Source organism: Octopus sinensis, linkage group LG10 (genome assembly GCF_006345805.1).
Source record: "Octopus sinensis linkage group LG10, ASM634580v1, whole genome shotgun sequence".
In the NCBI taxonomy this organism is placed as follows: Eukaryota; Metazoa; Mollusca; class Cephalopoda; order Octopoda; family Octopodidae; genus Octopus; species Octopus sinensis.
The window spans coordinates 80,433,640-80,449,736 of NC_043006.1; the positions used below are offsets into that span (position 1 = coordinate 80,433,640).

The 16,097-nt window shown below is 34.3% G+C and overlaps 1 protein-coding gene across 1 annotated transcript; it reads right to left on the reverse strand.

Moving 5' to 3' along the window:
- Window positions 1-2,097: 2,097 nt before the first annotated feature.
- Window positions 2,098-3,783, reverse strand: LOC118765235 (probable G-protein coupled receptor Mth-like 12). The gene has a single exon (XM_036506975.1). The coding sequence runs from the start codon at window positions 3,781-3,783 to the stop codon at window positions 2,098-2,100; it is 1,686 nt and encodes a 561-aa protein (XP_036362868.1).
- Window positions 3,784-16,097: the final 12,314 nt, after the last annotated feature.

Sequence of the window (16,097 nt, forward strand, 5' to 3'; positions counted from 1 at the left end):
AAACTCACCGTTACATCAATCTAGTCATGCAGATTTTGAAATATCGTTCTAATGACAAGCCTGGAATACAAATACTTGTTAATGAGATGAGAGACTATAACTTCATACATATACATTGGTTTTTATATATACCGGGGTTTTCCGAAAATCCGCCCATCCATTAGATCGCCCATGGGCGTTTTTTTTGGATGGGTGGTAATTTGAGTTGAAACGGAGTTAGTGTTCTTGTTTGCAGTTTGATTAGACGTTCATTTATTCTATGTCTGTATATAAATTCAAAGGATTTGTATTCTCGATAATGGAGTCGAGAAAAATATATCAAAACGTGTTCAACTATCATATAACATTCGTAAAACTTTGAAGAACATTCTGGCAATTTATCTGTTGCGTCAAGTGACAGGTATTGATAGAAAACTATAGAGAGAATGGCGCCCAAAAGAAACTGAGTTAATCCATGTTAGACAAGAGAAAGCGCAGATCAATTGGTGGAAGTAGGGGACCAGCACATAAGGATCTGGAGATTGAAATCTTATTGTGGATTATTGCTCAGTGTGCAAACAATATAATTGTAAATTATCGCCGTTTATGAGAATATACTTCGTGCTGAATGGGAGAGTTGGTTTTCAAAAGGCAAAAAGGAGTATACAAAAGGCAAAAAGAAATATACAAGGATATCGCACAAAAACCTTCTTATCAAGAGATAGTGAATTTTGTGACCCAAGATGTTGCCACTTTAAATAAAGAAATGTTATATGATCGTTGAACACGTTTTGATATATTTCTTTTACTCCATTACTCCAAACAAGAACACTAACTCTGTTTCAACTGAAACTCACGCTTACAGGATGTTTTGTCTGGCCTTCAGGTAAATGCACCAGATGCACATAATGACAAAATTGAAGAAGATGAGATTCAAGTAAATGAAATTTGCTTTGATGTGGATTATGACCAAGCAACAAATGAAGAAATTTGTGACTTGTAACTATTCGGTTATTGATCTACCATATATGCCCAAGGACATTATTTGTTCATATGAGGCTTGTATTCAAGTTTTCAACAGTTTAATATTTCCTCATTAAACCATTGTTAACTTCAGAATATTTTTTAATATGATACTTCTTTTAAGGCTGTTTCAATCTTTTATGCCTATATATCTGGTAACTGAAAGGATAGAAATTCAATGGAATTGTATAAAATAAATATGGTTTTTGAGAATATTTTTGTTTTTCCTAGGTGAAATATTTTACTTCAATATTAGCGCCCATGTGCGCTTATTATAAGTGGGCGGTTATCTAAGCTCCAAAATAGTTTTGTAAAATAGAATTTTCCGTTTAACATTCCTGGGCGGATTTTCGGTAAATCATAAGTATTTGCATCCATCCATTCTATGAGTGACAAATCACAGTGTGGAAAGTTTTGAATTGGCAGCAAATCGGTGTAGATTAAGAGAACAATACCTCTGTAGTTACCATACATTATTCGGGCTCCTTTTCCTTCATAGAGAGGAAGAATAATTGCATCCTTCCAATCCTTAAGCATTGCACCATCCCCACCAGACTACACTAATAGGTTCATGAAGGGACTGTATTATGTAATCACAACAAAATCGTGAGAGGCAATCAAATGATTCAAGCAACCAAAAATAATTAATCTCTGAAGCTGTAATTACAGTTTACTTTCGGATATTCCTTCTCTTTTGATGTACTATGTAGAAACATTGAATGAGGCGGCAATTTAATAGTGTTTCCATTTAACTATGTACACTCATTTATGATGCTATTTTCAGTTCATGTCATTGTTGGGTATGCAACTATATTAGTTAGGCATCACTCTTGAGGGTGAAAGCGGCGTATATTTTTCGGCTACAAATTGATTGAGGAATGATGTTTGCGGTGTTTGTGTTCGGGAATATTATTTCGTAGTGGGATCATTATTTTTAATGGAGAAATAACATAAAAACAATATAACTTTTGAAAGTTGAGGTTTTTTATGGTATTCTGAGCGTGTAGTAACAGATCCGTTAGGTGTAGGAAAAACTTGACTATACTTGTGATTTGTGTGCGGTGAAATGATTAAATCAAATTCATTTCATGAATATTATTTTGTTTCGTGAAATAATTTGCAGCATTCTTGTTTGAAATGACGTCTAACGGTTTTCGTTGATAAAAATGTAATACAAATTATTAAACCGACATAAGAATTTAATGTGACGCATATAGTGATTGCGTCATGCATATAGGCATAGGCAAATATTGGTATAAAAACCCAAGTGAAACCCATAATAAGGCTTAGTTTAAAATAAATCATAAATCCTGTTTTCTTACGTAGTCCAAGATATTTTGATGAGCTTTTTCTAGCTAAATAAAGACATATGACGGTAATGAAAAACATCAACGTATTAATTGATAAAATTGTTGTTATAGGAAATGCAAAAAACCACTTGAAACTCACGTTCCCAAAATAACAAAGAAAATGTCCATGCGTAAGTTTAGGAGAAATGTTCAGCGAAAATAGCAGTGCCACTATCACAATTGCAAGTGGAGTTATCCAAGCATATAAAGAATAGAAGATAAACCTCTTCCCTTGTTTTCCTGCAACTGGAAATTTTATAATTCCTGAGAACGTGTACAAGGCATCAAATGATATGACATTCATCCAGAGGACCGGTGTTAGTATTAAATAATGCAACAATGGGTGTAATACAAAACACGGTATTCGAATTTTAGTAAACCTGACGATCAAGAAAAAAAATTCGATTACAAACATGGAGAACAACAGTCCCATGATTAGTTTACCTGGTAATGTACGGAGTTCTGGTATACAGAGATAGACTGTAATAGTTATGAATATTGCTACAACGGAGGACAATAATCCGATATACATCAGAGAAAATAAAACCCCTATCTGCCCTCTTGTCTCATGATCATTTACACAGATACTTATGCCTTGAGGATCTCGACTGAACTCTGACTGGTTTAGCCATGTCTGGGAAGAATTCAGATATAGAAACCCATCACTAGTAATGTGATATTCCGATTCCTCAAGTCTTTTGGTTGTACAATTTAACACGAAATTAAATTCAACTTGTCGGCATTCATTCTTTAGTTCATCATAAACAAATCCATGCGAACAAGGGGACAATTTTTTAATATAGTTTTTTTCAGTAGATGCATATAATACTTCAACAGTGTTATTATTGTAATTAAATATTGTTTCGAAAGTATACACTTCTATTTCATATGTCATTTCTCTAGAGACAGTTATGTTACATTCTGTATCATTAATATCAACACTGTTACAGATGGCGCAGTGAATATTTCTGAAATTAGTTCCATTTGATGTTACCATAGACATTGGTTCAAACATACAAGAAGACACTAAAGTTGCATTGGTAAGTTTTATAGGACAGCTTGAAACATAATCTGTACAGGGATATTGGTAATCTTTAAAGTTAAATGGAGCTTCAATCGATACATTACAATGATTATTTCTCAACATTTGAGAGAAGAGTGATAAATCTATATTCATCCTATGTTTACATTTGTAGTGAACTGTCCACAATAGGTATTCTTCTCCATTACACAGAGCACAGAACAAATTCCTGTAAAGTCTTTTAGTTTTTTTTCCCAAAGCAGGTATGTTGTATAATCGGTCATTCTCGTCTGGTGTTTCACAGAAAGTAACGTGCTCTGTAACTGAATGGTCGTTTGGACAGCGGTCAAACAAAAAGTAACTGTCTGATTTATTATCGTTAATTTCTCTGCAGCTATAATCTGTTGACATTGTTCCATGTTCAAGTATCGTTTCGCTGATCACGTCTGAACAACATTCTTTATATAGATTACAATACTGATGACAAGAACATCTTGCAAACGTTCAGCATCACAAGTTGAAGGAGAACATTCGAGATTTTCTACCAAACAATATGACTGTTTAATGATTTCGTTCGCAAAAGCAACAGAAAAAATCTGAAAGAGATTCCCGAAGTGGTGTACCATGTTGAATATTAATGTTGAATTCTCAAGTAGCCATCTGTATTTCCGAATAATTTACACAACGAATAAACATTATATTTGATTTAATGTCAAGCTGTATTGAGACTATTTCTTCTTGAAATAGTAACAAGATAGTCCATTGAATGAATCGTTTAATAACTGTTGCATCTGTAAAAGATAAAAAACAACAAAAGCAAAAAATAAACGAACACCGTATTAAGATGATGTTTAACAAAATTTACAAAGGAAGCAGTATAATAAGGAAGAAAACTTGATATCAACTAACATTATAACGGAATTTCGTAAATGTACATACTAGGCAAGAACGCAAAAAACGTTTTATATATTTTAAACAAAATTCGTAAGGTAAAATTTGAAATTAAATCATTTCGTAATGGTACAAATGACGTAAGTAGTAAATGTGGAAAATATTGAATGATTATGGTGACTCTAAATGGGATTTGTTTTTCGATTCTGTGGCTTCATCTCCGTGTTAGAATATTTGTTGTTTATATCTTTTGAATTCTCAGGCACGTCTCATATAACTTTACAGCATAACGGGAGAAAACTCGCCGTTACAAGTCCAGGACCCAAATGTTTGAATTTCCAATGGACGTTCTCATATCATAACTAATAACGAGTTGAGAATTTGGAAAACAAATACACGTCACTGAGAGTAGAATTTATAACCATAGATCCTTAAATATATATAAGAACGCTTGTCACAAAATTGTTCATCCTGAAAACGACAGCCTCAGAAGGAGCAATTTCTGGAATATAAGGGAAGTGCGACAGCAACAATAGCGATACCCTGGTCATCTTTTCCACGTCGTTAGTAAGCAGCATGCTGATTATTGTGCAACCTGTGAATACACTTTAAGCCCATTTTGAGTATGACGAGATCATTACGAATAATAATTCTGCACACACAGAGACACTACATATATATATATATATATATATATATATATATATATATATATATATATATATATATATATATATATATATATATGTACATATATATATATATATATATATACATATATATATATATATACATATATATATACACACATGTGGAGGCGCAATGACCCATTAGTTAGGGCAGCGGACTTGCGGTCGCAGGATCGCGGTTTCGATTCGCAGACCGGGCATTGTGAGTGTTTATTGAGCGAAAACACCTAAAAGCTCTACGACGCTCCGGCAGGGAGTGGTGATCCCTGCGTACTCTTTCAACACTCTTTCTCCCACTCTTTCTTCTGTTGGCCTGCTCGTTTAGCCATTGGGGTGGCGTCATTCGAAGGCTAAAACAATTCTAACGCATTGTGACCAGCGATGTGTAACAACATCTGATGGTCTGGTCGGTCACGTGATCACGTGATATACACACATATATACGGATATATATACGTATAATTATGTATAGAGATTTGTTACGACGTCAATAAATTTACATCTATATGACTAAAAATCACATCGTTTTCATGCTAAAGTAATACGTAGAGGTTGTAAGTGTAGTGTGGATGATATACACGATTTCGCCTGACCACCACTAGCATAGCCGGAGTGTTTACATCATTGTTAACAGTTAGAAAAAGCAGAAACAAAAAAAAAAGCAAGAAGCAACACACTTTTGCACATTCTTATCAGTGGAATCTTTGCCAAGTTGAATTAATTACCATAGCTTCAGATGAAGTTGTTCGCGTGTAAATAAGGCTCCATTGTTAAACAACAAATCTTACTCTGTTCAAGCAACTGAAACACAATACATATATTCATTTTCGCACGCGCTCACGCATACCCGTAACCATATACACACACATATGTACATATATATATATATATATATACATATAGGCGTGTGTATGATAAAATACATTCATAAATACACAGATGTGGATATAGATATGTGTGTGTGCGTGTGTGTATTTGTTCGTGTATGTTCATTCACGCATGTGTGTGTGAGTGTAGTGTAATATTTTTTGTACCGCTTTACCTTAATATTTGAATATTTGATATTTGTCATTTACATTTTCCTAGAAACGGCTACAACTATTTCAGATACCGCGACCATGTATATTGTAATATTTTGCATTTTGCATTGCATCGTCTGCATAACGTCTGAACGTATAATTGTTTACTAGCACACCGGCGAATCATTTGTAAGCTGCAAATTCACGCCTATGCACCACAGAAATATACGGATAGTATACTTTGAAAACGGTGCTGAAATTTCATTTCAAAGCATTACATAAGAAAAAACATTTGAATACAAGAATTTATAACGAACAGTTACCATTAAGTAAATAATATTTAATTTACCTGATAGAAAAAGTAATTGATAACCTCATGAAGCTTTGAAAAGTCGGAGAATTAAGTGATTCCAAGAGTAAAATCTGTTAATTTTGCTGATTTCTGTATTCTATATATTTCAGTTCTGCTAAATACTTCTGACGGCTGCTGCAGTAATGGTTGTTTTTATAAGTTTTCCAGTTTCGGTATTTTCAAAATGAAGAAAACGGAAAATATATTTCAACCAATTGAGGTGCGTTACGACATTAAAGATTATTGTAGCTAGATAGTATTTTCCTTTACATTATTTTATATTTTTCCATTTTTATTAATTGTCAATTATTAACAATTTGATATGATTATCCCTTATATTACAAAATAATTGTAGTAAAATGATTTTACTAGCCAGGGATAATTAGTTATGCTAATAGCTATACCAATTATCAAATGTACGACATAAAATATTTTATTGCTCCACAAAGTTTTGCAGTATCTCGATAGCGCTTCTTTGGATGTTCTGGTTCAATTCCAGTAATATATTGTTTAATCCGAATTTAGCTTAATTTTTTTTTTTTAAGTTAATAAATTTCCAGATGTTGGAGTGATGAGACCCAACTTGAGTTTTGAATGCTCGGTGCTATTCTTCGATGAAGTTATGTGTTTTGGTGAAATCGTCTAGAACTCTTAAATAAATATTCCACATATTTAGTGGGAAGAGAAGTGTGCGTCACACATCCCTTCTTTTAGACCTTGCAATCCACGTATCCTCGAAATAATCAATGATTGTTTGCGCTTCATCCTAGAAGGTGTTGTTATCAAATAATAACTCATATGCTCTTTTTGCCCTACATGCTGGGACAAATGTTAATGCTGGTAACATCCTCATCACTAAAGCAAAATTAGGGTCTATTTCATATTTTCGTTTTAAACAATTACTTTGAATTACAGGAAAGATAGATTGGCTGAAGAGGAAAAAGCAAACGTTTTGTTCTGCACAAGGAAATTCTTTCAAAAATGCTTTCATCATCGCTTTCTCAAAAGCGATCGTTATTGACAATGGTGCACATGTTGGTTCAAGATTTTTTATCTCCTGCAAAAACGTTATATATGTTTCTTCTGTTTTGTCCGGCAATAACAAAAACACGAACGGCAGCAAAGCTTTCCCTTTTAAACCATGTAGGGTATATAACTGGTGAAAAACTGTACATTAAGCCGCAAATATCACAATTCGCTTTTCGACTGGTCCTGAGTCATAAAGTAGAAATTGAACACCTTTAAAAGATTTAGTAATTTCAGGTGGGAATAATATTTTACTGCAAGTTGGTGGTAAGGCCGGTCCAATAAGTGTTTGTTACCTTATAGATCTTATTGTTCTTTTACTACTTAGCATTTTTGGTAGTTTGCAGGCAACAACTTGATCGCAATCATCCAGAACAGTAGATAAGACTGAACGGGGCGCATGTTATGTTGATTTGGCCAGTTAAATTATCTTTGAAATGGCGTCTTTTGTTGCAATGTCAGCTGCGCCCTATATACGATTATGGTCGTTGGAAGACTTCACCATTTCATCCTATACAGTAAATAATTACTGTAAAGGCATTATGTTGTTGGATATTTTTCGCACTTCCAATAAACATGTTCCCCATGTTCATAGTATGTCCATTATCACCCAACTTGTAACGCCTTTTTTCTGATTCAGTAAATGCAGCAGTCGTCTTTAGTTATGTGTGTTTTCCCTGTGAATAATTCCAAATAACAAATATTTTATTATGAAAATATTTTTCTTAGTAAACAGCCATTTTTATTCCACTTAATAGTAAACATCTAGTTTTATTCGATACTAGCAGTATTGCTCGGCGTTGCTCGGGTTTGTTTTCTCTTCGACCCTTTAGAATTGGAATTTTTGAAAAGTAAACCTTTTGCTTTATACAGCTTGTTACGTGAACATTTTCCCGGTTGAAATAGACCAAAAATAGCAACACAGCAGTGGAAAATCGTAAAAATACGGATTATCATAGAAAAAACAACTTTTGAATAAATAATTGTTGGTCTTAACATGGTCCCATTTGAATTTTCCCTTTTACGAAATGAAGAGCAAGCCTTCTTCTATGATACTCTCTGTTAGTGGTATAACCCAGTAGTAGTACTGTCTGTGGAATCATCTTTAATGGTCAAGTGACTTAAAAGTGACCTGTTGCTACATGTCTACATTCAAGAACTGAAGTTTTTGGTTAATACCCATATTTGGCTAAATAGTGGTTACGTTTTTGGTCCCCACTAGATCACAAATAGAAAATACTTTTTATATTGTTTCCACGTACAAGTATTTTATCTCTTTATATTTTTATATATAATTTTACATATATGTTTTACATGTATTTATATATATTTTTATATATTTTTATTGTTTTATATATTCTTACATATTCTTTCAGTATTTTACCTTTCATTCTGCATTTTTGTCTATTTGTGTATATAGAAGTGTATATGAACATATTTGTGCGTGTATGAGTATATACGTGTGTGTGTGCGTGTGTGCGAGTATGTATATGTGTACATGCGTATGGTTGCATATATAAATATATGGGTATACATCCATTATTTTCACACGAGTGTGAGTGAGAATATGAACATATAACATGTGCGTAATTAGATGTATATATCAATATAATTGTGCGAGTATTGGTATGTGCACGCGTGTGCGTGTGTGCGGATATGTATATGTGTACACGTGTATGGTTGCATATATATGTGCACATATAGATGTGTGTTTGAGTGTGCTTGAATGTGTTTCACGCACGTGCTGGTGTGCTTATGCATAGCGGCACGTGTACGTGGGTGTGCGTGCGGACATGTGTATGTATGTACATGCGCTCATACGTGAATTCTATGATCCTTTTTACTTTTTTACTTCCTCCCCTTCGCGTTTGTTCCCTTTATTTAACTGTCATTATAATAGCTCTTTTGTTTGACTTAACAACGGTCATAGTAATTTCCATTTGTTTAACGGTCATTTTCATAGAATATTTTGATTGTCTTAATAACTGACGAGATGCCAGAGCAGTTTCCATACGGATATACGAAACTTGGAGTTTAGTTATGGCAACCGATTAATTGTCATATATTATATTACAGATAAATTCCTCCATTTACATAATATCGAGGTTTCATTCATTTTATTGTTGTCATACCATTACTATATATATATATATATATATATATATAAACATGCCTACATATACATACATATATCTAGTAATATATAAAATATATTGTGCGCGTATTCGCTTCTCGCGCGGAACCGAATACAACAATTGCTTTCATATTTGTGATGCATGAATAATTCGACCTCGGTCAAATGATAGGCTGTTCATTCGACTTTTTTTTATTAGAAATTATTAAAAAAACTATTGATTTTTATATTACACTCACGTCTTTGAAAGATTTTAAAATGTTTACTTCCGGTGTTCTAGCGTTTGTGACGTAACATATATCTTTATGTATCTCTCTCTATCCATTTGTTTCTAATTATATCTAACTCTCTATAACATATTTCGCTATTTATATCTCTTGTTTTCACTTTCATTTTTCAGACAATATTTACAATTTCAATTTTCATACGACATTGTTTAACTTCCATGTTATTGTTTTCACTGTAAGTCTAAGTTTCCAATTACAAATTCCCGCCGCCACGCCAATTTGGATGATCATAACTTTCAGAAAAAAGGATATTTTGTAATAAACCTTTCTACAAATATGCGTGATGTCATGTAGATTCTAAAAATCTGTGGGTAGGAGTTTTAGGAGGGAGTAGGGATTTTCTGAAATTTCCACTTCAATTCGTCTTAACTTTCAAGAAAATTAATATTATTTAATGAAATTCTCTACAAATTTATCTCGGTCTATGTAGATTCCGAAGACATAGGAATTTTTGGAGAAAACAATTGGGTGTTACATTTGAGAACTGTTCCCCACTGAGAAGTGTTTCGTAACATGTCGTCCATATTTGTTTCATTTTCTCCGTTTTTTGCGTTTGTGCATCCCTAGAGTTCCACTGAAGCAACAAACAGGCAATGAAGGCAGATGAAGCCCTCCCCAGAAAACTCGTTAAGCTAAAAATAACATCTAAAGGTCTGGTCCAGAGAAATATGATATTGAGATGACTTCTCTATCGCGTACGATTTCTTTTCACTTAAAATACATTCCCAGGAAAACATTTCTAATAGAAAGGCAGAAGACACTCGCAGCAAAAATAAGGAATATACACGCTTGATAGGGGTCAAACAAAGTTACTGTCTTATTTATTATCGTTAATTGTCCTGCAGCTATAATCTGTTCACATTGTTCCATGTTCAATTATAGTCTCGCTGATCACATCTGAACAACATCCATTATATAGATAACAATATTGATGACAAAAAAAGTGTGCAAACTTTCTACATCGCTTTCAATTTTGTAATATATTCCGGAAATAATGAAACATCCTAAATATTAGTGTTACATTTTATGCAGCAACCTATATTTTAAAAGTATTTATGTCTCGATCGATTTGCCTAGTACTTATCCTATCGGTCCCTTTTGCTGAAACGCTAGGTTACAAGGACGTAAACACAACAAAATCGGTTGTCAAGAGATGTTGGGGAACAAACACACATATAATGAATGTCATTGTGTGTGGATCAACACAAACACACGTTTGCTATCTCTGGCATATACACACACATAGTCTGCGTTCTATCTCTCTTTATCATACTCTAAGAAAAAGGTCCACATTTTGACGGACATACACACACACACGCATACACACACACACACACACACACACACACACACACACACACACACACACACACACACACTGAAATAGAGAAACATCTTTTTTGTGGAGATTATTTATCGGTTCATCATTTCAGATTTGTCATACAATGTTGTAAGAAAAGTTTTCTCCTTCAAATAACCAAGAAGTAATTTTGTCTCTATTCTTCATTACAGAAAACATTATCAATGTATTCATACTCACAATTTTCTTCAGACATTAAATTGATTACTATTGTTTGGATAGTAACAATTAAATAAGTCCAGAAGTTAAGTTAAATATATAAACATACAAAAGTACCATGAATTCTCATGCTACAAATGGCAGATAATTTCGTGAATACTTTACCGGCCGACGCTGGGTAGTAATCTAGTATGCTTTACGGGCAGGTTGGTGTAAAATGAAGGAGATTCAGCAGTTAGTTTTAGCAGGTCACAGCACCAAATTGTGGTTCCCAGTGTTGCTTTGACTCCATCTTTTGTTCAGTGAATCGAGTTGGAGCTTCAAATATGTTCAGATTATTTATCTTAATATTAATTCATTATAAACATTCTGATTTGTACAATTATCAATAATATTTACTTAAGTAACTTACAGTTAATGTTCTGCTATCCAACGTTTATTTTACAGTCATTCAGTCTACTATATGTTTGTGTTTGATTTCTGTTTATGTGAAATATTGTGGGAAAATGATAGAGGGAAGTTGGGAGAGAAACAGTTGCAATCATCGTGGCTTGCATTCGCCCGCAAAGGAGTAGAGGTTGCCTAAATTTACTGGAGACTCGTTGATAGATGATGGGATCAACAATGGATAGACAGATCCGAGCACAGCGTTTGCTTGGCCAATAATTAGCAAAATTCATATAGACACTGCACCATCCACACTGAAATATTGAATGTAAGGTTTAACGTTGCATATGTGAAGGTGAAAAATCTAAACGTATAACTCGTCAAAATTACCGTCTTGCTGTCTCAGACGAATTACATCTTGTAGAGGTACCTATTTATATATATTTTGTACGGAATTGTTTAGCCATGAGAAAATTTAAAATCAGATTAAAAACACTTTGTAATAGATCTCCTGATACCTGTTAACCCTCTATTCGGCGCGAGAGTAAATGAATGAAATATGACATTGACTTTGAAATGTATACTTTTCATTTCGTGAGGTTGTAAATTCTAGATCTTCGAAGAAAAATCATTGAGGTATTTTCCCCGAGACTACGTTTCCAGTCGAAGTCAATATGACTTTAATCCCTTTGGATACAATTATCTGCTTCCCTCAAAATTCCTGATATTGTGCCTATATTAAACCCATTCTGTTACCTTTTCATAGTTATCTCTCAACAAATGTATAAAATGTCTATCGGTTGAAGTACTGATGTTTTGTGTTGCATCATAACTTTTCATAACGTTGAAATGGTTCGGTTTACTTTGCTAATTCTCCGATAAATTAGCCGTAAGCTGGCGAGAAATATTAGCTTCAGTGTTATTGTGTAACTAAATGAGTTTTTAGTTGTTTTGTAAATATATTAGAGTAGGAATGGCTGGTTTAGTGTATTTTTAATCAGTAAATGAAGACGAATTTTTTCGACGACAATAAAGCCACTGTTTTTCGGATGTTAGAAATCCCACCATCACCACCACCACCGTGAAGTCTACGGACTCATGTAGTCTATTACTATCAACTAAGTTTCCTCTTTCTGACTGCACTTCAATTAGTAGTATGATATCCATCTACGATAGGTCAGCTGCACCTCTGATTTTCTTTCCTATCCAAGGTTTTGATTTTTGTCATGCGGCCTGTCCGAATATGCAAGAATAAAGACAAAAAATACACCCTCTTCATCAAGTAACCTCGGTGGGGTCACAGGTTAAGATTGTATTACGTTGTATTACGACTACCAGTAGATTTCGTCTTGACATACCACAATTCAATGACGATTGTGTCTGTGAATGTATGCTTGCACGAGAATGAGAGAGGGAGAGGGAGAGAGAGATGATTTTAGCGCATAAACAGTGGGGTTATTTCACTGAATCTTTCCGGTTATATCACTCATTCTCATAACCTTCGTCGTTAAAATAGATCCATCAAACATTTTCAATGACATATTTTTTTACTGTATTTCTTTTGTTAAAGTTAAGAATTAATTCGAAATTTTTCTTTTTTTACCATTCAAGATGCGTTTTGCTAATACTTCGTGACTGCTTTCCGTTCCATAACTTTCATGCAATATGTGATCTACCTATATTGGCCCCTCCACCCGATGGAGAAAGGCTCTGGCCACAGGAAGAGCGGTGGTTCATTATCCGGTGCGAAGCAGCGGTGAAAGTCGAGCGCTTTGACAGGCGCCGACGCAGCCAATGCGCAAAGCATAGATTCATAGGGACTGAACATTCTAGTAACATCAACCGCACTTCAAAGATTTACACTTCAGAAATCAGAGGAGATATCAACAGCGATTAAAAATATCTTCACTCATTAATTATTAATAAGGAAAAAATCACTTTGTCTATAATACATAGTACAAAAGGTTACTATGTGGATTTCTCATTTTTGGACGGAATATAGACCTTTGTCCGGAGATATACTCGCATGGCAAAAAATTTAATTGAGATTGTACGTTATAGCTAAAGCAGTTAAATTAGCAATTAAAAAGAACACAACTACTTAAACTTTTCTTAGTTTTATTGTAGTATGTACGACCTAGTCACAGACATGGAATCACTGCCACACATTGACTTTGGGAAACGGAATTACTGAGGATGTATGTAACTTTTGAAATTACGTTGCTCAAAAATAGAAGCAGATTTTAACCAGGGATTATAAAGATGTCACCTTCCCGTATGGCTAGAATGACAGAGATAATATGTTCTTGTGAATAGTAACAGAAGCCCGAATAATATTGTTACATTATTTATTCCATATAATACAGGAGATTTTATATGACATTACCGCGAATTTTGTAACCTGAGAGGACATCTACTCTAGCTAGTTAACGATACACAGCTACATCGAAATGATAGCCATGCTGAAGTGGCTACGAATATTACTTGTTAATACAACTACTGCATTTATCTCTTAGAAAAAATAAAACTTACATTTTTGCTTGTTGCAAAATCAGCGACTGTTTTCGCTTGAATTTATATATATATATATATATATATTGCGAGTAGAAGCGAGCTACTACCTGTAACAGACGAGGTGCTCAATATTTAAGAGACGCAAACTAGGCTTGTCAAATGCTTGCGTCGCAAGAATGTGGTAGGGGTTCGCTCCCCTGCTGGCAATATATCAGAGGCAGCTGTGCATCAATAATCAGTTAGAAGGAGGTCTTCTTGGGATTAAAAAATCGCAGTAAGGTCCGTTTCAACAGACGTCCATGTTGAAATAGCTGTGAACATTACTTTTTCGTACAGCTATTTCGTTGATCTCTTAGTCTTTTTTTCTGATATATGTATATATATTTTGGAAAAACACTAGAGATCTAGACATATGAAATTTTTGATATGTAAAATATGGAAAGAGATATTACGAAATAGTTTAAGAAACGGATTTTAAAAATATATAAAGAAAATGTAGAATACATATATAATCCGTTCCGCAGTTCTCCAATAATGTTGCAAATACACAAACTGACAAAGACGAATGATAATATCCGGATTTTGCTTACGCGAGCAAGGTAATAAAAACAAATATAACCGTACGCATGAACTGAAAAACACACACAAACACAGATACAGACTCAAACGCGCACACACGTATGCATATATATATATATATATGCAAAAAAATGGAAACATAGATGGCTTGAAAATAGTCTAAATATTTATACGTCATATTTGTTCTGGATTATGATAAAAGCATTTGGACATTAAAGAATGTAATTGGTAGATATTGACTATACAAATAATATTATAATAAATAGTATGATAGAATGAAATAAAAATGAAAAAAAAGTGGTGTAATAGGATAAAGTAAAGTAGAGAGTAAAAGGTAAACTGGAAATAAAATTATAGTTATGAAGAAATAATAAAATGATAGAATATATAATAACTATCTCTCTGTATATAAAACCCAGACTCTGTGTGTGTGTGTGTGTGTGTTTGTGTGTGTGTGTGTGGGTGTGTGTGTGTGTGTGTGTGGAAACCAGGATAACGTCTGAAGTTTGTAACTGAACCCGCATGGTTCATGGTCTCAAAAATTTGTCCTACGAAGAAAGGCTGAGGACGCTCGACCTTTATTCTCTTGAAAAACGCCGCCGCCGTGGTGATCTCATTCTTGCCCACAACATCATAAGCGGAAAGTGTAACCTCTCGAAAGAGCTGTTCTTCACTCCTGCTCCAGAGCGTCGGCTGCGGGGTCATTCCGAAAAGCTCTACCTGCGACGATTGCATCTCAATCGAAGGAGAGGAGCTTTCTCCGCCCGGGTTGCGGATCCGTGGAACAAGCTGCCAGACGAGATGGTGAAGATGCCGACGACCGCTTTGTTCAAAGCCTCCCTAGACCTCAAGTGGCCTGAACTCTTTACATGAACATCACCCTGTACTTAACTCCATGTCCCCCTACATGGCCTTGCTATTTGCTTTTGAGCCAAATTAACTAACTAACTAACTAACTTCTTCTAACTGGGAGTATGCACCTCTTATGTTACAGAGATGTTTTTTTATACTTTTAAAATGTTTCACATGATAAATAATGGGGTGAGTAACCACCTTCCTGGGGCCAGTATGACTACTGTGGAGAAAAAGGGCGGGATAACTGATTGCAAGGTAACTTTTCTTAAAATTTGGTAAGAATTGTTTTTTTATTGAGATTTCCTTATTAACTTGTAATTGTCATATTTCTTGATATAATGTCTTCAAAGGAGTGATCATCCATTGCTCAAAAATGGTGGTAGCAGAGAAATTGAAAAGAATGAGTGCAAAAGAATCATTGCATGAGACTTCGATTAGACAATCATAAAATGCTGCATGTACAGCTACTGCAA

Bases quoted from the DNA above. Each gene is read 5' to 3' on its own strand.
- LOC118765235 (XM_036506975.1), bottom strand. From the start codon at position 3,783: ATGTCAACAGATTATAGCTGCAGAGAAATTAACGATAATAAATCAGAC.